The 21,635-nt window shown below is 35.4% G+C and overlaps 2 protein-coding genes across 3 annotated transcripts in view; one reads left to right on the top strand and one right to left on the bottom strand.

Annotated features, from left to right (window-relative positions):
• Positions 1 to 169: 169 nt before the first annotated feature.
• Positions 170 to 17,563, top strand: LOC110381932 (85/88 kDa calcium-independent phospholipase A2). 2 transcript variants are annotated; one of them, XM_049850875.2, is made up of 16 exons: positions 170 to 343; positions 461 to 671; positions 1,348 to 1,438; positions 1,723 to 1,890; positions 3,088 to 3,219; positions 5,359 to 5,527; positions 6,609 to 6,662; positions 9,278 to 9,719; positions 10,461 to 10,634; positions 11,330 to 11,598; positions 11,898 to 12,041; positions 12,300 to 12,432; positions 13,315 to 13,460; positions 14,340 to 14,455; positions 14,806 to 15,022; positions 15,354 to 17,563. In XM_049850875.2, exons 1-16 carry the CDS (start codon positions 331 to 333, stop codon positions 15,368 to 15,370), a joined length of 2,496 nt encoding a protein of 831 aa, XP_049706832.2. In that variant the 5' UTR covers positions 170 to 330; the 3' UTR covers positions 15,371 to 17,563. The 2 variants fall into 2 exon arrangements, with proteins under 2 accessions (XP_049706832.2, XP_063893123.1); XM_064037053.1 differs by lacking the exon at positions 6,609 to 6,662.
• The window catches only part of LOC126056787 (protein cueball), a 39,277-nt gene continuing 34,820 nt past the window's right edge, over positions 17,179 to 21,635 (bottom strand). Inside the window, exon 7 of the mRNA XM_049850879.2 lies at positions 17,179 to 19,941. Coding sequence (XP_049706836.2) covers positions 19,828 to 19,941 — 114 coding nt within the window. The 3' untranslated portion in view covers positions 17,179 to 19,827. The remainder of the gene's footprint in view (positions 19,942 to 21,635) is intronic.

Genomic DNA, 21,635 nt, shown 5'->3' with positions numbered 1-21,635 from the left:
CTGTCTCTCTTGGTTTAAAAAAACTAAAGGGGAAACCGTATGTTAGTTCTTAGAAACCAAAGAATGTTCAGTGAAAATTCATTTATTTATTGTTCCCGAACGAATTTCTCTCTGGTAATTTACTGCAAAAAAAGAAGAAAAAGCATCGACAAGTGTCAACTTTGCGTCGTACTGTCAGTTATTGACAACTGACAGTTTTCAATCAGAATTCACGTCAGCTGGCTGACCTCAGCCCCTGTATTATGTGAATTGTGTAAGCAATACATACAAATAAAATTGGTATTAAATAAATAGTTTTCCCTAGAAAACAGAGGATCACTTCATAAAAAAATGCTGAATTCAAGTAAGTTATTTTTGTACGTCAATGCAAAATATTTTTGTATTTTCATCACACGCAATGGGAGTGTTATTAATATTTTTTTGCTTGTGAGCAGATATTTATTTTTTTACGTTTTGCTAGTTTTTCGTGGTCTCCTGGGCACGGAGGAAGCTCCGACCAAAGTGATAGAGGTGCGGTCAGACAACTACATTTCAAGGCCGATACACTACCGTGAAGATTCTATTTTACTGTATGGACCAAAAAATCCCCCAGACGGCAAAAATACTAAAGAGAAATACTACGAAATAGTTCTTCATAAACCCTTTACTGAGAGCTTACATCAGATGTACAGGTAAGATATTATTAATGGGTTTGACTCATTGATTTATTTAAATTGCCAATTGTTTTTCATCTTTTTGGCATTGTTCATTGCTTATATACAATGAGAATATTATTCAAATTAAATTAATTTAATTTTAAAGAACTATGACATAGTATGCTGTGGTTTGAAATTGGAATATCCAGGCTATTCACCTATAAAAAGGAGGTTTCTTTTTAAAAAAAGTAAAAGATTCTTATAATTAAATGTTATAGTAATCTTAAAATGATAACAGTTTCAGAGTGATTTGTAGTTTACTAATCTTTGTAGTTAGTAGACTGAAGATAATATGAGCACTAGAAACATGTTATGTAAGAAGAAACATGTTTTTCTCTCTAATCATGAGTTAATCATAAATAAAAATAACACTTGTCTTACAATCAATGCTTTAAATTCTATCAATCTACTATCAAATATCTTTGTTATACTAACCCAATATTATGCACTATCATAATACAAATTAATCAAGATAATCCACTTATAATACTTATATCAAATTCAGACTCACTAAAAATAACTTACATTCAAAATTATTAATTTGCAATAAAATAACAGTTTTGGCAGTGGCCTATATCATGAAGATAAAAAAATGTATATAAACCAAATCAATTTTATTTCAAGTATATTTAAAGTTTTATTTAATTTTCAGCCTATTTCGTGCAAAAACCTTAGAGTCTGCAGAAGAGAAATTTATAGTATACAAAGAGAGAATACCTATATTTATTAAGATTACCAAAGAGGTGAGTTTCTTATATATGCTAAAGCAGCCCAAAACTCATTTTTTTTATATACTCTTTATCATAATGATGATGACATCTATGCTATACATCATCAGGGAGATATGGCTGGCAAAAACCTATTCGTACTACTTTTGAGTACCATGTTCAATGTCCAAGGCCAGTTACAATAGCCTCCATTTCAACTAAACACCTCCATAAGGCACCTGACCCAACTGGCCGTCTCTTCCCATTAACTACACTCTCTATAATAAAAAAAAGAAATCTAATCAAACATATATTTCCAGTGCACAGTAGCGATACTTCAGAAGCTGTGTGACACATTATCGGAGCACCAATCATGGACGATTGCTCATATGGTTGCTCACTTCGGACTGAGCGAGCTGTTCAATGACCCTGAAGTCCAGAAACATATTGATAGCATTGATCCTTTGACTGGAGCTACACCATTAATGGTAAGTAAATTTTCGCAAGTCTTTAAATTATATTTATAACAATCTATACCTGCTTACTTTAAAGATGAACCATTTTAATCAAACGAAGGCATCAATATCCCAAATTCTTTTTAACATTAAAATGCTGCATACGAAATACTTGAGAAACAAACCATATTTTATTCTGCTATGGAAAGTACATAGTTCTTTGGGATTCCCAATTAGCCAGTTTCTGTCTACTGTAGAAGAAGTAAAACAATTTTAAAAACTGACGTTACTCTGTTTTGAAGCTGATTAATTTTGGGACATTCATAATGGGGTCATTAGGGGTCACTTGGTAAGAATATAAGCATATTAGTGCTATTATTTTCCTTAAAAGAGGATAATTTGTTGAGTCATGGCATCTTGGAATTCCTTGTTTATGGAATTCCTCTATGTCAAGGAAATATCAAGTGGGTCAGTGATTCAAACTATGATTGCTCTCATCACTATTGGTGAAATAAAATTTACTTGTGGTAAATTTCCAGTCATACAAAGCAGTAATTTACTTCATTCATTAAATATATATATTTTTTTAAGTAGAATGTACTATTATTTTTCTCTCAGAGGAACCACTTTTACTGTAAATTCACAGTAAAATATAACTGATTCACTGAAATAGTTCCGTAACTAGAGTTTACTAGAGCGTATTGAATAATCCCAGCCATGGCGTATTTACACTGAAGTACAAAGGTCAGCCTCTGTGATTCATCTAAAGACTTATAACTATATGTATACATATTAATATCTAGCTATGTATGTAAACTACAATGACTCAGTAGAACTTGTCTGGGAATCATTATACTTATGTGTTATTGTTATGTTTTTTTTTATTTCCTTCTTTCAATTCATTCGTAATGATGACTGGCTGATACTATTTATATGAATCTGACAAGGTTTTGGCGAATATTTTTAGAATGAAGAGAAGTAATCGGTATGATGGATATGACGGAGAGTGTGCCTTCTTGTTAGGCTGAACTTGCAAATCTCGGGAATACCTGGTTCGATTAAAAAAAATATGTTAGGATACTTAACAAAACAGCTAGTGTCTGATAGATTGAAAACTGACGAAAGTTGAACCCAAAAAAAATTGCAACTTTATATTCGGACACGTGATTTATTCTTCCCACGAAGGTAAACAAATAAAAACTGTGATAAATAATTTCCCGTTTTTTTCAGGTGGCTGTAAAATCATGCAATGTCCGCATGGTCCAAAGTTTAGTCTCTCTGAATTCTTCACTCGATGTAATTGACCTTGAGGGTAACACAGTGTTCCACTATGCAGCAGCCAGTAACAAAGAAATTATTAATGTAAGTCCTATTGATTTTGCTATTTTTACACTTTCACATTCATCATGTTGGTCTTACAGGGCTAATTTAAATTAACATGTTTCACGATCTGCGACCTTATTTCAATGATATATGATACAGATTAGAATGTCATTCTTCTTCTTTCGTGTCGATGACATGTCTTATAGTGAGACTACAGTTTGTCAGCCCAATATACCACAGCGAGAACACGGTTGGACGCGCTCATTAGGTCCTCCCGCGAGCAAGTTTCAGGGCACAGTGGACATGCGATTAGGTGGGACATGGTCTGCACAGCAGCCCTGCACTCGCACCCAAGAATGTCATTGAAATGTGTTATATATTTTTGTGGTTTTAAATAGATATTTCTTGACTTGATGTTAACGTTGGAATTTGTCCAAATGGGTGTGATATGATTTGAGTGTACAAGGCAACATTGGATAAACAAAGCTGATCTCACGCGTTGAAGATTTAGCATTCATCTGCATCTGTTTTATTGGTCATTGAAAATACTGAGTTTGACAAGGCATTATAATAGAGGTAAAAACTAACATCAATTGTACACAAAGAGAAGGAAAAACCTTTGTCTTATAGGTATATGTGTCACGACATGTTAAAACTTAAATACATTCTCTCTTGAAATTCGTGACTTAATAAATGGATTAAAATCTCTGCACACGATAAGAATTATTGTGTTTAAGTACTGCAAATTCCTACTATGTTACATAAACTTACAAACAAATTCTAAAGGTAGTAAGCTACTTATCTCTAGAATTTGTATACTTATTATAGTTTTTAATTGGAAGTTACACATATGTATACTCAGAAATGCTCTTACTATATAGAATTTTAAGAAAATTCTTACCAGAATAATTCATTAGGAATGAAATCGTGGCCTAACGAAACGTCATACACTCCTATCACTGGCCAATAACATGCTTTCAGATAAAACATAAACAAAGATAACAAAGTAAATAGATATGATAAAATTGGGTCACAATAAATCCGACAAAAAGTTTTAGTACAATATTAATACGGTATTCAAATGTACCTACTTTTTAAATTTAAAAACGGTCCGCCATTTCAATATACTTACATACATATAGCAGAGGTATAGTCCGAAGTTGATATAGAGTGAAAATATAAGAACAAAACCACGAAAGTGTATGCTCGAGGCTTTAAATGACTGACTTCAGAGGTGCAAAGTTATTTGACGAAAACTAAGTATATTTATGAGCATCTCATGAAGTCATGAATACTCGTGCATTCGAAATAATCTATTATTTGTGTGATACGTCAGCTAACATCTTATTACCTTTCAAAGTCTGCTTCAATGACATAGGTACACCTACGTATTAATTTATGCCTTTGTATAATGATAGGCTGCTCTAGATTGTGGATATTGATGTGAGCTTCGTACTAGCTCACATCAATATCCACAATATAGACCGTTTACATGTTCTTTTAAATTTGAAATTTATCATAATTTATTGTTGGATGTTAACCTGTCTAAAGATGTTTGTCAAAATCTCTGCAGTTGTTTTTTTTGGGGAAAGCAGACACTACTATGTACCTCCTTGATAGCTTAAATGTTTTGTTACTTTTACAAACCAAGTTCACAAGCACATAATCGTGTCTTATCAGACATCAGTAAATTAGTGACTCAGTGCGAGTGTTAATCTAATGTTAACTTTTAAAGTGACTGCTACAGATATAGATAGCGCTAGATATGACAATTGCATCTTTTTAAATGGACACAGGTTCAACGGTCATTTATCAGTGTTTAGTCCAGTGATTATCAAAAATATACACCAAATCCTTGTGTCATAGTCCATAGTCGAAACCTACATTTCCAGCATTATTAATATCTTCAGATAATTACATCATTACACTAGTCCCGGCAAATTATCAAAAATTAAAAAAAGTGTGCTTTTTGTTAAATTTACAAGTTACATTGCATAAAAATAAACATTCAAATCTTTGACCTGTGCTATAGAATATGTACCTGTGTACTCTGCGTAACTGTGAATTTCTATAATCGTAACTATCCGTTGATTTCCATATTTTCTACGGAACTAACGCCATAATAAAACGGATAGATAACATAAAGAAATCCAACGTTAATCTCATCATTTCCACCAGGCATTGGCCAGCAAGAGCCCTTCTTCCCTCAACGTCTACAACAAGCAGGGCTACACCCCACTCCACACGGCATGCCTGGCCGACGCGCCAGATTGCGTACGCGCACTCATGTTGGCAGGCGCCGATGTCAATCTGACAGCTGCCAAACGATCTACTAGCCTGTTACCAGGTATTGTTTGACACTTCTAGGTGATGGTGTGATTTGTATGTCATGTTTGCAAGCCTTATTTATTTCCTTCATAGGTCTTATCCTAATACGACAGCTTAACACTGTTATTTACAACTATTGTATTCAATATTATTCTACTTGCCTCGAAATACTCAAGCGCTATTTAAGGGTGCATCTACACGGTGCAAGTAGCTTGCGCATGTTGAGGCACATGCGCAGGTTACATGCTTTTTAAAATCGTGCGGGTCCAGCGACTCGCGCATGTACCAAATCAAAATACCCACCCGCGTGCTCTTGTCGCTTGTCAAACGCGCATGTTAACTTGCACCGTGTAGATGCACCCTAACTTTAACGTCCATTTTCAATATTATTTCTATCTTACTAGAGAATTTAGACATTAGCCGCATGCGAGTAATGACAATTTCCTGTTCCTGTTTTCAGCCAGCAAAACAAAATTAGTTACTTAGATAGAGTATTGGGAACGGAAATTAGTATTTCTTTCGCAAAAATTTATGTATGTAGTGTTACAGATAGAATGATCTTTGAGTTGACGTTAAAATTGAGTGGCGTTTCCGTATTTCTGTTAAAGCGTATAAAAGTAGTTTTTTTCCGTAGCTTAAAAATGAGGTATTTAAGTGTGTGTAAATAGCGTGCATTAAACGCCATGTCGACGAAATACAAACGCTATTGAGCGCTACTTAAATGTTGCTCCTAAGTGTATCTTTGCAGATCTAAATGTAATGTTATGGACAGTAAAGTGTTTAAAGAAAAAACAGTGGTTAGGCACTAAAATACCCCATTTTAATGTTCTTAAATGACAACATATTTGTCCTTTGACCTTTTTCTGACAGCTAATAGTAAATATTAGAAACTTTTAGAGAGCTTACTTTTTTATTAATAGCTAATGCAATTGCCTTGTGTCTAACGGTTTTGGATTTCTTTTTTTTCACAGTTTTTCCCTTAGCTTTCCTTGTCACGCTAAAACCATAGTCTAACTGTATGCAGTAGTTCAACGGGTATTTGAGACAACTTCGGTGACCTACTGTATATTTGGCTTATGCTTTCTGTGCCCTATTTCTAGCTCGTGCCGATAGCAGCATGACGGCTTTTAGAAAATCTGCTACGATACTGTCAGGTATTATATTTATATGTATGTACTTGTAAAGGCTACTAAACACAGTGCCGGCAACCCCAATGGCACAATAGGCACCGAATCTGAGGTCCCGGGTTCGATCCCCAGCGGGGCCAAACAAACTCGCAGGCCTTGTGGGGACTGCGAAATTGTTCGAAAGAGTTACCGCGGCCCTGGTAAATAAAAGGCCTAGGAAGGAACACGATGGATGTTTAGTCAGTAAAAGTCTGACACTCCCTCCACACTGCTAACCCACAGCGGGATTTTCGGACTCATTTGATGATTTTTACCATTGGAAAATAATGGTCCCGGGTTCGATTCCCGGTTCGGTTGACATTTGTGTGATGAGTATGCTTGTTAATAACTTATCATAGGGCGGGCTCACCAACCATCAGCCCCGGATCTAGGGGGGGGCAAGCCGGGGCCCATGCCCCGGGCGGCAAATTCAGGGGGCGGCAAAATCAGGCAGATGCCAAATTCACACTTCACAGACCAATGGACTACTCATCATTTATTTAACTTTGACCACGGAAAAAAATAATAGCACAAGTACCTACAGCAATTTCATGGCCATATCAACTTGACCGATACCCTGAGCGCGGAGTGAGACATGCTGCACCGACTACACGAACATTTATTATTCACGACGCGAAGTTTTAGCAAACTAAAACTGATTAAAATTATTTGCGATTATTTTTTTTTTTTTTAATGCTACTTCTTCTATGGTGCAGGGCGTGCGAATAACCCAGGCGCCTCGGTCTCAGGAGCGCCGCGGGACGCCCCACCACCAGGAAATTTCAATGAAATTACACCCTTTTGATAAGGAAGTTTCACATTGTATCATGATATTGACAAGCAAAGTTTCTAAAAAGTCGCCTTCACTTTGTTTCGAAAAATTCGCGCTCGCTACGCTCGCGGCTAAGTGTCAATATACCTATGTACATTTTTCTGATTGTTTATTATTTTTATTGACGCACCGAATAAACGAACACAAATGGCACTTGCTCTAATCACAGTTTCTTTTTATTTGTACTTACATAATTCCCAGTTTAATTTGTGAGTCATCAAACAAATATTTTTAAAAAGTTCGCGCTCGCTACGCTCGCGGCTACTTGTTGCTTTACAATGTACATACTTAATCATCAGGTACTTTTGCATCGTGGGCTCAAAAAATTTTGCGCTCGCTTCGCTCGCGCAATATTATACGTAGTTTGCCTTCGTTACTACATAAGTCGAATGTAGCAAAAAACATTTTTACGGAGTCCTCAAAAACAAGAAAGTTTTGCGCTTCCGACTGCTTGTTACTTCACAGCGCTTTTTAAAACTTATTAACTTTTTGTGTCCCAAAATTAAAAAATTTGCGCGCTCGCTTCGCTCGCGCTAGTTTTTACAGTTGCATGAATCTGTCTCGACTTTCATAACGTAAACCTGGCCAACAGTTTGACCCCACAATGATTTAAATTATAAATATCGCGACACCTTCACACACGGTCGGTTAGCCCCATGGTAAGCTATTTATTAGCTTGTGTTATGGGTGCAAACACAACTGATAAACTACATATAATTATAGCTACATGCATATTATAACACACAGACCACGGCCAACAAGCATGCTCATCACACAAATGTCGACCGAACCGGGAATCGAACCCGGGACCTCAGGTCCGGCAGTCCGGCATGGTAACCATTGCGCCATCGAGGTCGACGATTTGGACACCTTTTTTAAGTCCTTTACCTACCAAAAAAGTGACTTTCTCTGTTCTTATTTATATTCCTTATAACTACTCTAAGTACTTCGATCAATATGTACAACTCAAAATCTTTCAATACATAGGTGGCGCTTGGGTGATGATTGCACCCAAGCGCTACATGAGCTAGAGACGGCCCTGCCTGCCTACATAGTGATAACTGAAATTAAATGGATGATAAAGGTGAACAAACATAAGTAGGTAGGCAGGGCGGCATTTTTCAGATTTTGCCCCGCCTAAAAAAAATTGAAGATCCGGGGCTGCCAACCATGTGTGAAAAAAGCGTCCCGATAAATTTCTTGCTTCTGCCTATGTATTGGTATATGCCGGTTGTACGTTTGGCATAAGTGGCACAGCCGTCGGCACTGTGTATAGTAGCCATTTTGTTTTTCGAGATGTGTGCTGGAATTTGGTAATGGTTGATAGATTTCTTTATGCTTTGTGATTAATCTAGGAATGGGTGCCGTGTAAACTATTTTTAAATAATATACAAAGGTTTCTATAGAATTAGCAGTTTAATATTTTTATTCGTAAAATAAACAAAGTCTATAATTCTGATTTCAATGGATCAATACAAGGATAATAATGTGAAACGGAAATGTCTAGTCTTAATTGTTTAAATTATTACTTTTGATAGTCATAACCGCATTATTTTATAGTCATTCCTTTCACAGTTAATAACTATTTAATTAATTGTTTTATAGCTAGTCAATTCTATTATATTTTAAAGATTTTTCTTTACAAAATATTTTTAGGCATGACATAGTACCTTTTTATTTAGAGCCCTCAGCCCAAATTAAATCAATTTTCTGTCAGTTTCGGGTACTATAATTGAACCTCCAAATAAAATAAATAACCTCAAATTTCCAGGCATAGTGGGCGACTTGCTACACGACAACCAACCGAAACTATACCAACAAGACATGAAACACGGAGGCACGCCAATCCACTGGGCTATATCCCGGGAAGTCATTGAGGCACTCGTCGACAAAAACTGCGATATCAACGCTCTCAACTTCGATGGTAGAACGGCCTTACACATCATGGTGTTAAGAGGTCGTCTCGAATGCGCTATGGCGTTACTCTCAAGGGGGGCTGAACACTCTATAGGGGACAATGAAGGGAACACTCCCTTGCATTTGGCGGTAAAACAAACGAACATCGCAATAGTACAAGCGTTGATTGTTTTTGGTGCTGATTTAGAAGCAAAGAATAATATGGGCAATACGGCCAGACATATTCTGCCTACGGAGATGTCGAGCAGTAACTATGATAAGATTCTGTATGTTTTGCACGCTGTTGGTGCTAGAAGGTGAGTTAAATAAACTATTAATCATTTGTATGATTAAAATGTTTAAAAGTTTTTATGTAATTTATTTTGGAAGTCGTGGTGGCCTAGTGGGTAAAGGACCAACCTCAAGTACGAGGGCGCGGGTTCGATCCCAGGTCAGGCAAGTACCAATACAACTTTTCTAAGTTTGTATGTACTTTCTAAGTACATCTTAGACACCATTGTCTGTGTTTCGGATGGCACGTTAAACTGTAGGTCCCGGCTGTCAGTGAACATCCTTGGCAGTCGTTACGGGTAGTCAGAAGCCAGTAAGTCTGACACCAGTCTAACCAAGGGGTATCGGGTTGCCCGGGTTACTGGGTTGAGGAGGTCAGATAGGCAGTCGCTTCTTGTAACGCACTGGTACTCAGCTGAATCCGGTTCGACTGGAAGCCGACCCCAACATGATTGGGAAAAGGCTCGGAGGATGATGATTTTGGAAGATCTCAAAATATATTTCTTAAAACACTGCATTTATCAAAGCCTAATTTCAGATATGTATGAGTTCATATCAGTCAAGGAAAGAGACTAATCTCTTGTTTTGGTCAGGCATCTCTCTGCAATACCCAAATCATCTACGTATAGTTAGGAATTAAAAAACGACTGAAGTAAAATTATGTGCATGTAATCAAGTCGAAAAATAATGCATTTTAACCGTCTTCCCAAAAATGAAGTTGTCAATTCATCTTATTTGTCTTGCTAAATGACCGACTTTTACTTTAGATGTCCTCCCGAAGTATCAGGCTGTGGTCCTGGCTGTTCAGCCCGAGGTGATTACAACGGAGTGCCACCACCTCCCGTCGCCAGGAGTTCCACCAGAGACCTGGTCAGCCAGATGCTCTCCGTCGCAGCCATGGAGAGAGCTGCGTGTTACGATACTAATCAGAAGCAGGGACGGTGAGATAAATAGAATTGTAGTTTGGCTAAGGCCGGTTTTTATTCCAGAGAACAAGTAAGTTTTAGCCTTTGGACGCGGATTAAATCTACACACTTTGAGTAGACAGTTATCAAAAGATGAGCAATCCTGATATAACTCTTATTTAAAAACTCGGTTTAACAATAATTATGTGGCAAAATCTATGTAAATAGTTCTATAAAAATCTTAATACTTTATTTGTGTAAAAAAAATATTTACAAGTTTGTTGACTGTCACGTACTGACTTGAACGTCGATATTTGCGTTAAACTGGTTTAGTAACGATGAGTAGTCAAACTTAAGTAAATATATACCTACATGGTATTAAGTTATATGCATGGTAAACGAAATGGTTAGCGAAGATGTCATACTGGAAAATCTTCTTAGGAAATAGCGCGCCAAAATGTGGATGAGGTACTTTACTAGATCTGATCTGCCTTTAAACGCCTTCTATTTAACCCGTCCATTATTTTTATAACAAAAAAAAACACCAATCCATCAAGACCAATTGGTTTTCATACCTTTGCCTAATTTCCTTAAGCTATCTTTCCTTCCTCCTTGGCCATATGCAATATACGATAGACACATAAGAAATGTCGGATCTTCCCGATCACTATATTTTTATGTTGCAATTGCAATTGTATTCATGATATTTATCAATTTCTTCCCTATTCTAGGTTACTCTGCCTAGACGGTGGTGGCATTCGCGGCCTAGTATTAGTCCAAGTGCTAATAAACTTAGAAGAAGCTGTAGGCCAACCTATAATCCACTGCTTCGATTGGATAGCAGGCACCAGTACGGGAGGCATTCTGGCCTTGGCCCTAGCCAGTGGGAAGTCCCTCAGAGACTGTCAGAGACTCTACTTTAGGATGAAAGAATTCGCTTTTGTTGGCATGAGGCCTTATCCTTCAGAAGCCTTGGAAACTATTCTGAAGGACTGTTTAGGTGAGTATGACATATTTTTGCAAATATTTGATGTACTTTCGTCAGAAAGAACACGAAAAGCGCATAAAATAGCACTGTTTTTGCACGTATGGAAAAGTTACACCTAGCAGTTGCCATTTAAAATGTGGATAAGTATACTTTGTATTAATGTTTTAATTATTCCAATTACTGTTAATTACATAGTCCTTGCGAAAACATGCAAATACATGTAGCCTAAATTATTTTTTTTTTGTTAATCTTTGTAAACATTTAAAAATCAGCTATAAGTCCTTGTAATAAGGTTCAATTTTATTCTTCAGGTACGGAGACAGTGATGGCTGACATAGAACATCCAAAGCTGATGATCTTAGCTGTACTAGCCGATAGGAAACCAGTTGACTTACACATATTCAGGAACTACAAGTCTGCGCAAGAGATTCTTGATGACCACAATGGAACTACAAGTAAATAATGTGTTTTGTTTGTCTATACATATAAGGATTATATTGATAGCCGTATAAAAAATATCCATTTATTTATTGATTAGACGATTTGTATATACACGATATAGAACGATTTCGTGAACTATTTACCTTAAAACACCAGCTATGGGGATATTTTTTTTGTTTTTACTAGGATAGTTTGTTTTTTAATATTTATTGTAAATATGTAATTACCAGTGAATGTTTTGATATCTTCAAAGCTCGAAACTTATTCCCTAGGTCCTCACGCAGAAGCCGGCGATCAGGCGTCAGTGGTATCTCTGGCGGCGCCGCCCCCGCCTGCTGAACAGTTAGTGTGGCAAGCTGCCAGGGCCACGGGTGCTGCGCCCTCGTACTTTAGGGCTTCGGGCAGGTAAGGCATACAGTGATAGAGAGAATATTCTTACATCATATTCCTTATAGTAGGCTTTTATTGGCTAAGTTTACAAGTCCGTACGAACAAGATATTAAAAAATTTATAGTTCAAAAAACTAAAAAAAAAACGCTATTCATGTATTGTCATCAGAACTCAAAACTTGTGCAAAATTTCATCCTAATCGAAGATCGGGAAGTGGGTCAAATTAAGATTCCAAGATTTTCTTACATATATAGTTAGTTACAAGTGAAGCTAAGATAAGCGTTTTAATAATAAAATGGCTGTCGCAGTTGAAAGTCAATGACAATGGGAAGGTTTGCGCAAATTGCGCAATTATGCGCTAACTGAGTGTTTATTCATATTTTTTGTATATAAAGATAACTTTATGTGCTTTATTTTGACGTGACAACGTCTTATAAATTGGTTTGCCGGGTGACACTTCAAGAAACTGCGTTACGCTCCGCTCACGTTATGCGCTCACAATGAGAGCGAGTGAGAGGCACGCGTCCCTTCCACTCGGGCATGGTTTGCCCGCCTAAGAGCGAGAGAGACAGACATAAAAAGTGAAAGGCACGCGTCCCTTCCACTCGAGCACCCTTCTTCCTACTATACGAATGAATATTCCATTAAAATTATTTTACCACTCAAAGTCGTTGTCACGTAAAACTTTCGCCCGTATACCGACTTTACAGGCAACCAATTTTTTTTTTCGCAAAGATTTGCGAAAGAGCATAAGCCGTATGCTGTGTATGTGCCATTTTTATATCTTTTATCATTGTAATTGTCTAATCGAATTCGCAAACGATGACACACGAAATTAAACTGTCATACTAATAAACATAAACCTTTGTGTCCTTAAAATTCCTGTTATTCCCACAGGTATTTAGACGGTGGACTAATGGGCAACAACCCGACATTGGACGTGCTAACAGAGTTAACTGAACTGAATCTCGCGCTGAGAGCTACGGGACAACATGAAGAGGCTAAGAAAACTAATCTTAAAGTTGTAGTGTCTTGTGGTACAGGTAAGATGACCTATAAGTTCTAAAGTAGAAAAATAATTTAACTAAAATCTTCTCTAGAAAAAATCTACTAAAAATATGCATGTAGTTAATAAGTAGTAATGCAAGGTATTGAAACGTTTGTTTAGGTAACTCAATTTAAGGTCTTAACGAACTGGTCTACTCTTGAGAGATATTTAAGATCAGGTTCATGTCATACAAACTACTGAACAGGTTTCAATAGTTATTTGTTATACAAGAGTGCAAAGTTGCTTTTTAACCGCGGGCTCAATTTTGATGACCGAGCAAGCGAAGGATTCTAAAATTGAAACACGAGCGTAGCGAGTGTTTCAATAATTAGAATCCTGAGCGATAGCGAGGGAATCAAAAGAGCACAAGGTGAAAAATCTATGCACTCGAGTGCAACACGTAACTTTTCATCCCACCTCATCGAGGAAATTTCTAAATGCAAAAAACAGAATGGCGCGCACATATGAGTATCAAATTAAAAAGTAGTACCTATTAAAGTTCATTTATTTGAAAACTCAGTTTAATAATGAATCAAAAAATCTAAAAATCTATGTAAAAACAATAAAAAAAATTACTTAATTAATTGAATAATTATTTTAAGCAGTATTTTATTTGTTTAATATGTATTTGTTTGAAAAGTCTTATCAAAATTGTCACAAATGGAGTATTGCACATGATGTTCTAAATTCAAATCACTTTGCCGCTCTAGAGGATAAAAACGGCTTTTGCGCTCAGATATCAAAGGGTAAAACTACTCTTTCCGAGATGGTGGGATGAAAAAGTCATTAGTTGTTCAAGAAGTCCCATTAATTTTCGCTGCAGTATCAAATAACAAGCTATTCATAACGAATGTGTTCTTTCTTTTTATTTCAGGTCTTATTCCCGTATCGAAGTTAAAAGACATAGATGTGTTCAAACCAGAGAGTTTGTGGGACACTGCGCGACTGGCTTGGGGACTATCAGCTATCGGGGGTCTACTCGTCGACCAGGTACAAATTACTTAATTCTTACAGCCCGGTGGGGGTGCCGTACTACCGGTCCACCGTATATAAACAGACTCCGAACGCAGGTCGGCCGAAGCAAAGACAATCGGTCCAGGTGGGCTTTCACGGGCAGGGCGGACCTTGGGTGCGAGTGCGGCGCTGCTATGCAGACCATGTCCCACCTCATCGCATGTCCACTGTGCCCTGAAACTTGCTCGCGGCAGGACCTCATGAGTGCATCCGGCCGTGCTCTCGCTGTGGCGATATTGGGCTGACAAAGTGTAGTCTCACGATAAGACATGTCATCGACACGAAAGAAGAAGACCGTATATAAACAGACATGATACAATCCCCAGGCGACTCAGTCGGACGGGCGCGTGGTGGACCGAGCCCGCGCGTGGTGCAGCGCGGTGGGCGTGCCGTACTACCGCTTCGCGCCGCAGATGTCGCGCGACGTGGCGATGGACGAGCGGCAGGACGACGTGCTCGTCACCATGCTGTGGGAGGCGCACGCCTACATGTACGCGCACAGGGACAGGGTCAATGAACTCGCTGCCTTGCTGAGGGATGACCGTGAGTACCTATTCATTGCAACTTCTCACACTTAACATCCTGTGTACCTACAGATTTCAAGTAGAACCAGAAAATTATTTAACCAATCACAGACTCGAAACTCGATGCTGTGCGCGCACTTCAAAAATTTTTTTAAGAATTGATTTTCAGGAGTATCCATAGCGAGCCCATTCCATTTTTTGGTTCACATCTGATTCTCATCTCATCATCTGAAATTCCTACGTCAGGGTACGCCTGAAATTATGACTTCCTATGTCATATCTCCAGAAGAAGAATGTTAATTTACTTTGAGATTACTTAATATGCAAACACCATGTTGTCTATGTTTCAGAAACATCTAAAAATTGATCTGCACCATAGAACTACACGGGTACGTAAACCATAGCTTATAGTTAACTAATACGCATAATATTTGAATATTGAATGTATATTTAACAATTTGTCTGACATTATATAAATTGGCAGGGTTTAGTTAAGTAAACATCTTAGTTATATGTATAAGGTATTTTTTGTTTTTTTTTTTGCTCTGACAACTAGAACAATTAAAGTAAACAATATTTGTGGTTGTTTTCACATTCCTAGTAGGAATATTTGACATTTACGACGATTTAGTTTTTATATGACGTAAAAATCATTCGGATTTTCTCTCATGATATGTTTGTTCATGAAAATAAATAGTGCTAATGTCTTTATTTTTCGATAAAACATCACAGTTAAATGTGCAATATATTTTTCTGTTATTTTTATTTACTAGTAGTTCGTAAGTGTTGTATGAAATTGTTGTTTTTATGATTAAACATATACTATCTGCATGTATAAATTAATTATTCATTATGGCAACACTTGTATTTTAATTGCGGTGTTGCTACACTCTTTAGTCGACAAATGTGATTATAACATAGCATTCCCACAATACATTATTCTTGACATAATATAGTTCATCTTTAAATGCATTCCTTAAAGGAATTTATACATATTAATATATTCCACAACTTATTTATAAATTGCCATAATATATTGCATTTTCTGTATTCATAGTTTATTATTTATTGCAACAAATACTTAGTAAGTAAACCCCTGTTAATAATCCTTGACAAAATGCTTAGATTAATGTTAGATATTAGGAAAGATGGTCTTCAGTAATAAATATTAAGAGTATTCACCAGTAAGCCTGATTGTATTTTATAAAATTGAAAATATATTAATTAGTCTCAAATTTTGAGGTTCTTCACATACTTTCTCTTCACTGTGTCATATGGTACTATACAAATTGGATAGTAAACATTGTTTTTAATTTTTCCCCAAAGACCTCGTATATTATTATTGTATGTATAAAAGGCTAATAGAAAATACCTAGGAATCTGCTCTGAAGCATTACCCATTTATGGAACAATTATTTTATGTAAAAATATATCTGCCATAAATAAGCTTATATTACTTACTATTGAGCGCAATAGTATGTTGATCCCAAGTATTGTTCAAAATTTATAAAACATAGAATTCTTATATTTCATTATTCAATGTATAAAATCGCTTGATTGGCTGTTAAGATATCTGTCATATTTTATACAGTATCATAATTAAATGCAATATTAAATATTATATTATTAAATTTAATGGCAAAAATGATAAGTATATGATTATCATTTCTGTGGATGTAGACCATAGATTTAAAAATAAATAGACAGCTTTTTGGTGAGCCAACAAAATATACTGTAAAATGTATTTTCTCATTACCTGTGGTCACCGTTACTGTCTTGAGTAACCTATTTGTGCTGTTTCGTGATTGTATTGTGCCTAGTCGTTTTTTATCCAAATGTATGGAAATGTATATTTTTCACAACTCTCGTTTCATCACAAGGAGATTATAATTTATATTGTTAGACAAAGAAGTATTTATTCAATGTGATAATAGTTCAAATGAGGGCTCAAGTCTTTATTGAAAAATGTTGGTTGTATGAAGCGCAACTATGTATAATTTATAAGCAATACGATGTGTTAGAAATAGTGTATTCACTGCTTTAAGTTTGTACTGTTAAACTGTTCTCCGACCAAATCGAATGTGTCCAAGCCCTAAACTTTGTATCTTCTTAGCTATATGGAATAAATGAAGTTGTCAAGCGAAAACGGCTTTTATTGCAATGAAACCAAAGTCGTTTATGCAAGCTCTTTAATTTAATATTACTATTAATCACAATATTCACTAATATATGCTTATACCAAGACTCAATAATATCACATTTCTGATGTGGATATTATCAATCCACAGCTAAAACTAACACTAACAAAGTAATTTCTAAATTGTCTAACTACTTAGCTAAGTACCACCAATATAGGGTTTATTAAGTAGAGGTGCCTCTTCATAAGGTAAGCTGCGAGGAAACTAAATCATAATGGAAGCAAATTAGTAACTTGGCAAGTATAGTCTATATTCTAGAATGTTAAGTACAACACTAAATTGTGCACATGTTATCTTCTGATGAACAGAAATAAACTTAGTTTAATAGGTACCTAATTGCGGTAAGTACGATACAATTTTAAGTAACTTGAGATTCTAGGCCAAAACAATAATCTAGTAAACAAGTACAGTCAAGAACAAATAAATAAGTACTTAATAGCCGAAAAATATATATCTTCTATGAAAGTGCACAAACGTTGTCACTAATTTGCATAAATATTTTTAAAATAAATTATCTATATTGAGGTACTCTGATAAATATTGTTTTTTAGAATTACCTATAGGAACGCAAATTCTTACACTAAAAGCCTAAAAATGGTTCAATCGTTCACAACGATTTGAGGCTTGAACTTCGGACTACAGACTTATCGGCGACTCACTAACTAAACTTCTTAATGGTATATCATACCATGCCTGCGTCCTCTATAAAAATTATAAAAAGCCGATTAAAGTCTATAGCCCAGTGTAGCTAACATTATCTCGAGAAGTGAGGCACCGCGCTAAAAATCATGAAATAAAACTATTTCACACTGCTTACAACGACATTAAAACTGGTACATGATTACACATTTAAGATTTAAGTTTTTTGGCAAAGGATAATGATTGCGAGCAGTTGATATAGTTAAATTTATATGATGATTACAAACTAAATGAACAACCTTTCAGACGTCCCCGCTTCTACCATAACTTTCAAATTCTGTGTTAATAATATTTGGAAATTCAATATTCATTAAGAACTTATATTTGATGGTTATTAGCAGATAGGGACATTCAATAACACTGATTGAGATGATCCTAAATAATTTTCACAGTCAATATAGTTTTTACAGATTTGTCATAATTACCTAAGCTCATGAAAATTAGCAAAGATCATTCTCTTTGTAAAAACAGTATTGTTCGCACATTTTGTTAAGATTATAAATAGTCAACAATCGCAGTACTTTCATCATTATGGAAGAACACATTTTGTTATGAAGCTTCAGCTCAATTAGTTGAAAAACTAATTTGGGCCATTGTGTGCAGAAAACTGCTACAAGCTACAGAATGATGACACATTGGTGGTTAAAATATTTGAACACAGAAACGGAATAAGACGTTAAACATTTAAGTCTCAAACAATTCTTAAAGACGTACAATACAACCCATGCAGTATTTTTTTTTGATGATTTTCAAAGAATTCTTACAATGACATATCGAAAATAATCAAAAAATTATAATATTATTAAATAAAAATGTCCATAATAATGATTATGATTAAACAATAATTTGGTAACAGTGATTACAAAATAATAACAAAAATCTGTACAAATAGTACACTATTTTTATTTCTTTATAAATGCTACGTTATATTTTATATCGAGACCATTTCACGTTATCGTTTGGCGTTGCCGATTATATTTTCTTTAATAAATTGCATAAGGAAGCAACCAATTCGTTATACGAAAAATATTAGCTTTGGCACAAAGTCGCTAAAACTTAATCAAATAAGAAAAGAACATAGAAATCGACATAAGTACACTTTTTCGATACAATAAACTAAAATATAGCAAGTGTTTACCGAAATGATAGAACAGGAAATAACGAAAAATCGACTCAAATGCCTATTTCGGTAGGATCGCTGCTAAAATCAGCATGTTTCGGCAACATGTGTGAACTTAATCATGGATATGCTATCGTAGTAAAGCACTAAGTTAACAGGAAGGCACCTTGTGAATGCTAACAAAAAAAACATGTACCAAAATATGTGAATTTCAGCAAAGATCCTCAAGGTTTACGTATTACGATATGCCTGATCCCACTGCACCCGAATAAATAATATAACACCTAAAATCTAGTTTCCATGCACTCAGATTTTAGCAATCATACACAGCCCTTAGAGCACGCACAAAGATTAATGTAATCGTTTGTTCGTGTCTTTTACTCAACCCTTAATCAAATATCACATGTATGTAAACCTTTGGCACAATATCATAGGGAATATCCGGTTTGGACAAACTTTCATTGATAAAAGTATATTATATTGCTGCTTATCACTTACACCAGTTTACGTCCAATTACAAGTAGTGGTAAAATATAACAGCCTGTATATAACTTTCTTGTGGTGAATGCGACTTTTTGCTTTGAATACAGTCATTTCCATACCTACTGTAGCAATTTCTTTAGCACCCGTAACATCACAGCCTAATTATAAAAAAGTGGCCAAACTTTTTTATGCCATGACTTCTTTCATATATCAAAGATAAAAACAGTAAAATAAGTACCTTTTACCCGAATAATTCCTTATGTATATTGTGCCTTAGTGTTATAGCCAAAGTATTGTACGCCACTCAAAACAAATCCATAGATGTTAGTAAGGGTCGTCTGGATACTCCATGTTAGCGATCAAATTCTTCTTTTCTTCCTTGCCGGGTTTAGAATCTAGTAAAGTTGGTCGTATCGTTGATCTTGGTTCGAAACATGGCTGCAACAAACAGATAAATTATTATTTTTTGCTCAAACAGTCTCGTTAAAAAAACACTTATCTTTATTCCACTTTCTACTACCAACTAGTTTTTTTTTAAACATGTCTGCAAGATTTTGATGACGTGGTTAAGGAAGCCAATAAAAAAGAGGTCTTAATTAGGTGGATTAAAGATAAGTTTATCTAAGTACAAGTTTTAATGTGTTATCTATTTACCAGACAATTAGACAATTATAGTAAGTTCAACTCAGTCGTGCGCGCGGCCTTATGTGTGGGTAACCCTTGTACATATACAGTGACTTTGTGTGCGTGACAAGAGGTACAGTCGGGTACAATACAGTTATGTAGGGGTTGTATACGGGTGTTTAAAGAAAAACAGTTATTACGTAATTTAATGTTTATTTATTTATAATGATTATGAATCGCTATTTGAAAAATCAAATGATGAATTTTCGGATTCGCTACTCTCCAAGGTGAATTATAAATTCTGACTCCATGTCAAAATGTCTATAGTATTCTTCTTTTTTCTTTTGTACATGTCGACAAGTATTACGCCACATCCCATCATCAATTTGACTTAAACGTTCATTTATGAGTTTCATTATTTTGTTATTTTGGTCGACATTATGCGAAGCAATATAATTTTTTGAAATTCCCTACATATTTTGTTTACATTATTATACTAGGTTATACCTCTTTTTACATTCTTAGTCCACACTTTTATTTATTGTCGGCGTACCCCGAGCTAGAAAATATGTAAGGAGTATTTAATTCTTAGATACTGTCAATGTCAATTTGAAAAGACCTATGAGAAAATAATGAAAAACTATATTTAATAATAAAAAGCTTTGAATGTTGTTTTTTTTTTTTGAAACGCTTTATCTGACTCCTTAATAATTTTCTCCGTGAATAACTAGTATTTTCGTAAACGACTGTACCCATAAGAAAAAGTGATAAGAACACGTCATCCTCGGACGACGTCACTGTCACACGAATGAAAGTTGTATATTTACAAGCCGACGCACACATAGGGCCGCGCGCAAATCTGAGTTGAACTATCTATAGGTACTTGTAATCAATATAGATTATTTCATCAGTTTAATCCCTGGCACCTTATCTACGATATATTATGGTAGGTAATATTTTATATTAATAGATATCCTGTGTGTTATGTAAGAACCGTTCGTAATTTCCTTAAAATAATACCTAGTAATAAGTAGGTGGTGCCTTAAAACTACTGCGTACAGGTAGAGATCAGCATTCACCGCAAACGGAAAGTGACTTGTGATCAATATGTTATTGAGTTTGTTAGTAGAATCTAAACTAAGTGCATAATATTTTGCATAAGAGAAAAATATACTAAAGTGTTAGTAAAAAAATATTGTAATACGAAGCAAAATAACTTAAACTTAAGTACTTATGAAACATTGTTTTGAAACTAGCAGTTTAAGTGCTTAAGTTTATAAAAAATCGTCATAAAACTTGACTTCAGGTTCAAATCAATTAAGAACATATTTTATAGTTATTAAAATATCATGAATAGTGAGGCCCAAAAGACTTATTTCAAAGGCACCAATTTCGGACAAACAGATCTTTTAATAAAAAAACACAAGAATACAAATATGGACCATAATCTACGTGTACATAAGGTTCAATTTTAGTTACATTAAAACCCTTACAAAAACCTTCAAAAT

The sequence above is a fragment of the Helicoverpa armigera genome, chromosome 11, assembly GCF_030705265.1.
Source record: "Helicoverpa armigera isolate CAAS_96S chromosome 11, ASM3070526v1, whole genome shotgun sequence".
NCBI lineage: Eukaryota > Metazoa > Arthropoda > Insecta > Lepidoptera > Noctuidae > Helicoverpa > Helicoverpa armigera.
This window is presented reverse-complemented; position numbering and strand designations above follow the sequence as displayed.

Excerpts from the sequence above, each read along its gene's own strand:
- LOC110381932 (XM_049850875.2), top strand. Across the intron at positions 672-1,347 it reads AGCTTACATCAGATGTACAG|CCTATTTCGTGCAAAAACCT; the intron begins GTAAGATATTAT and ends TTTAATTTTCAG. Across the intron at positions 9,720-10,460 it reads CACGCTGTTGGTGCTAGAAG|ATGTCCTCCCGAAGTATCAG; the intron begins GTGAGTTAAATA and ends CTTTTACTTTAG.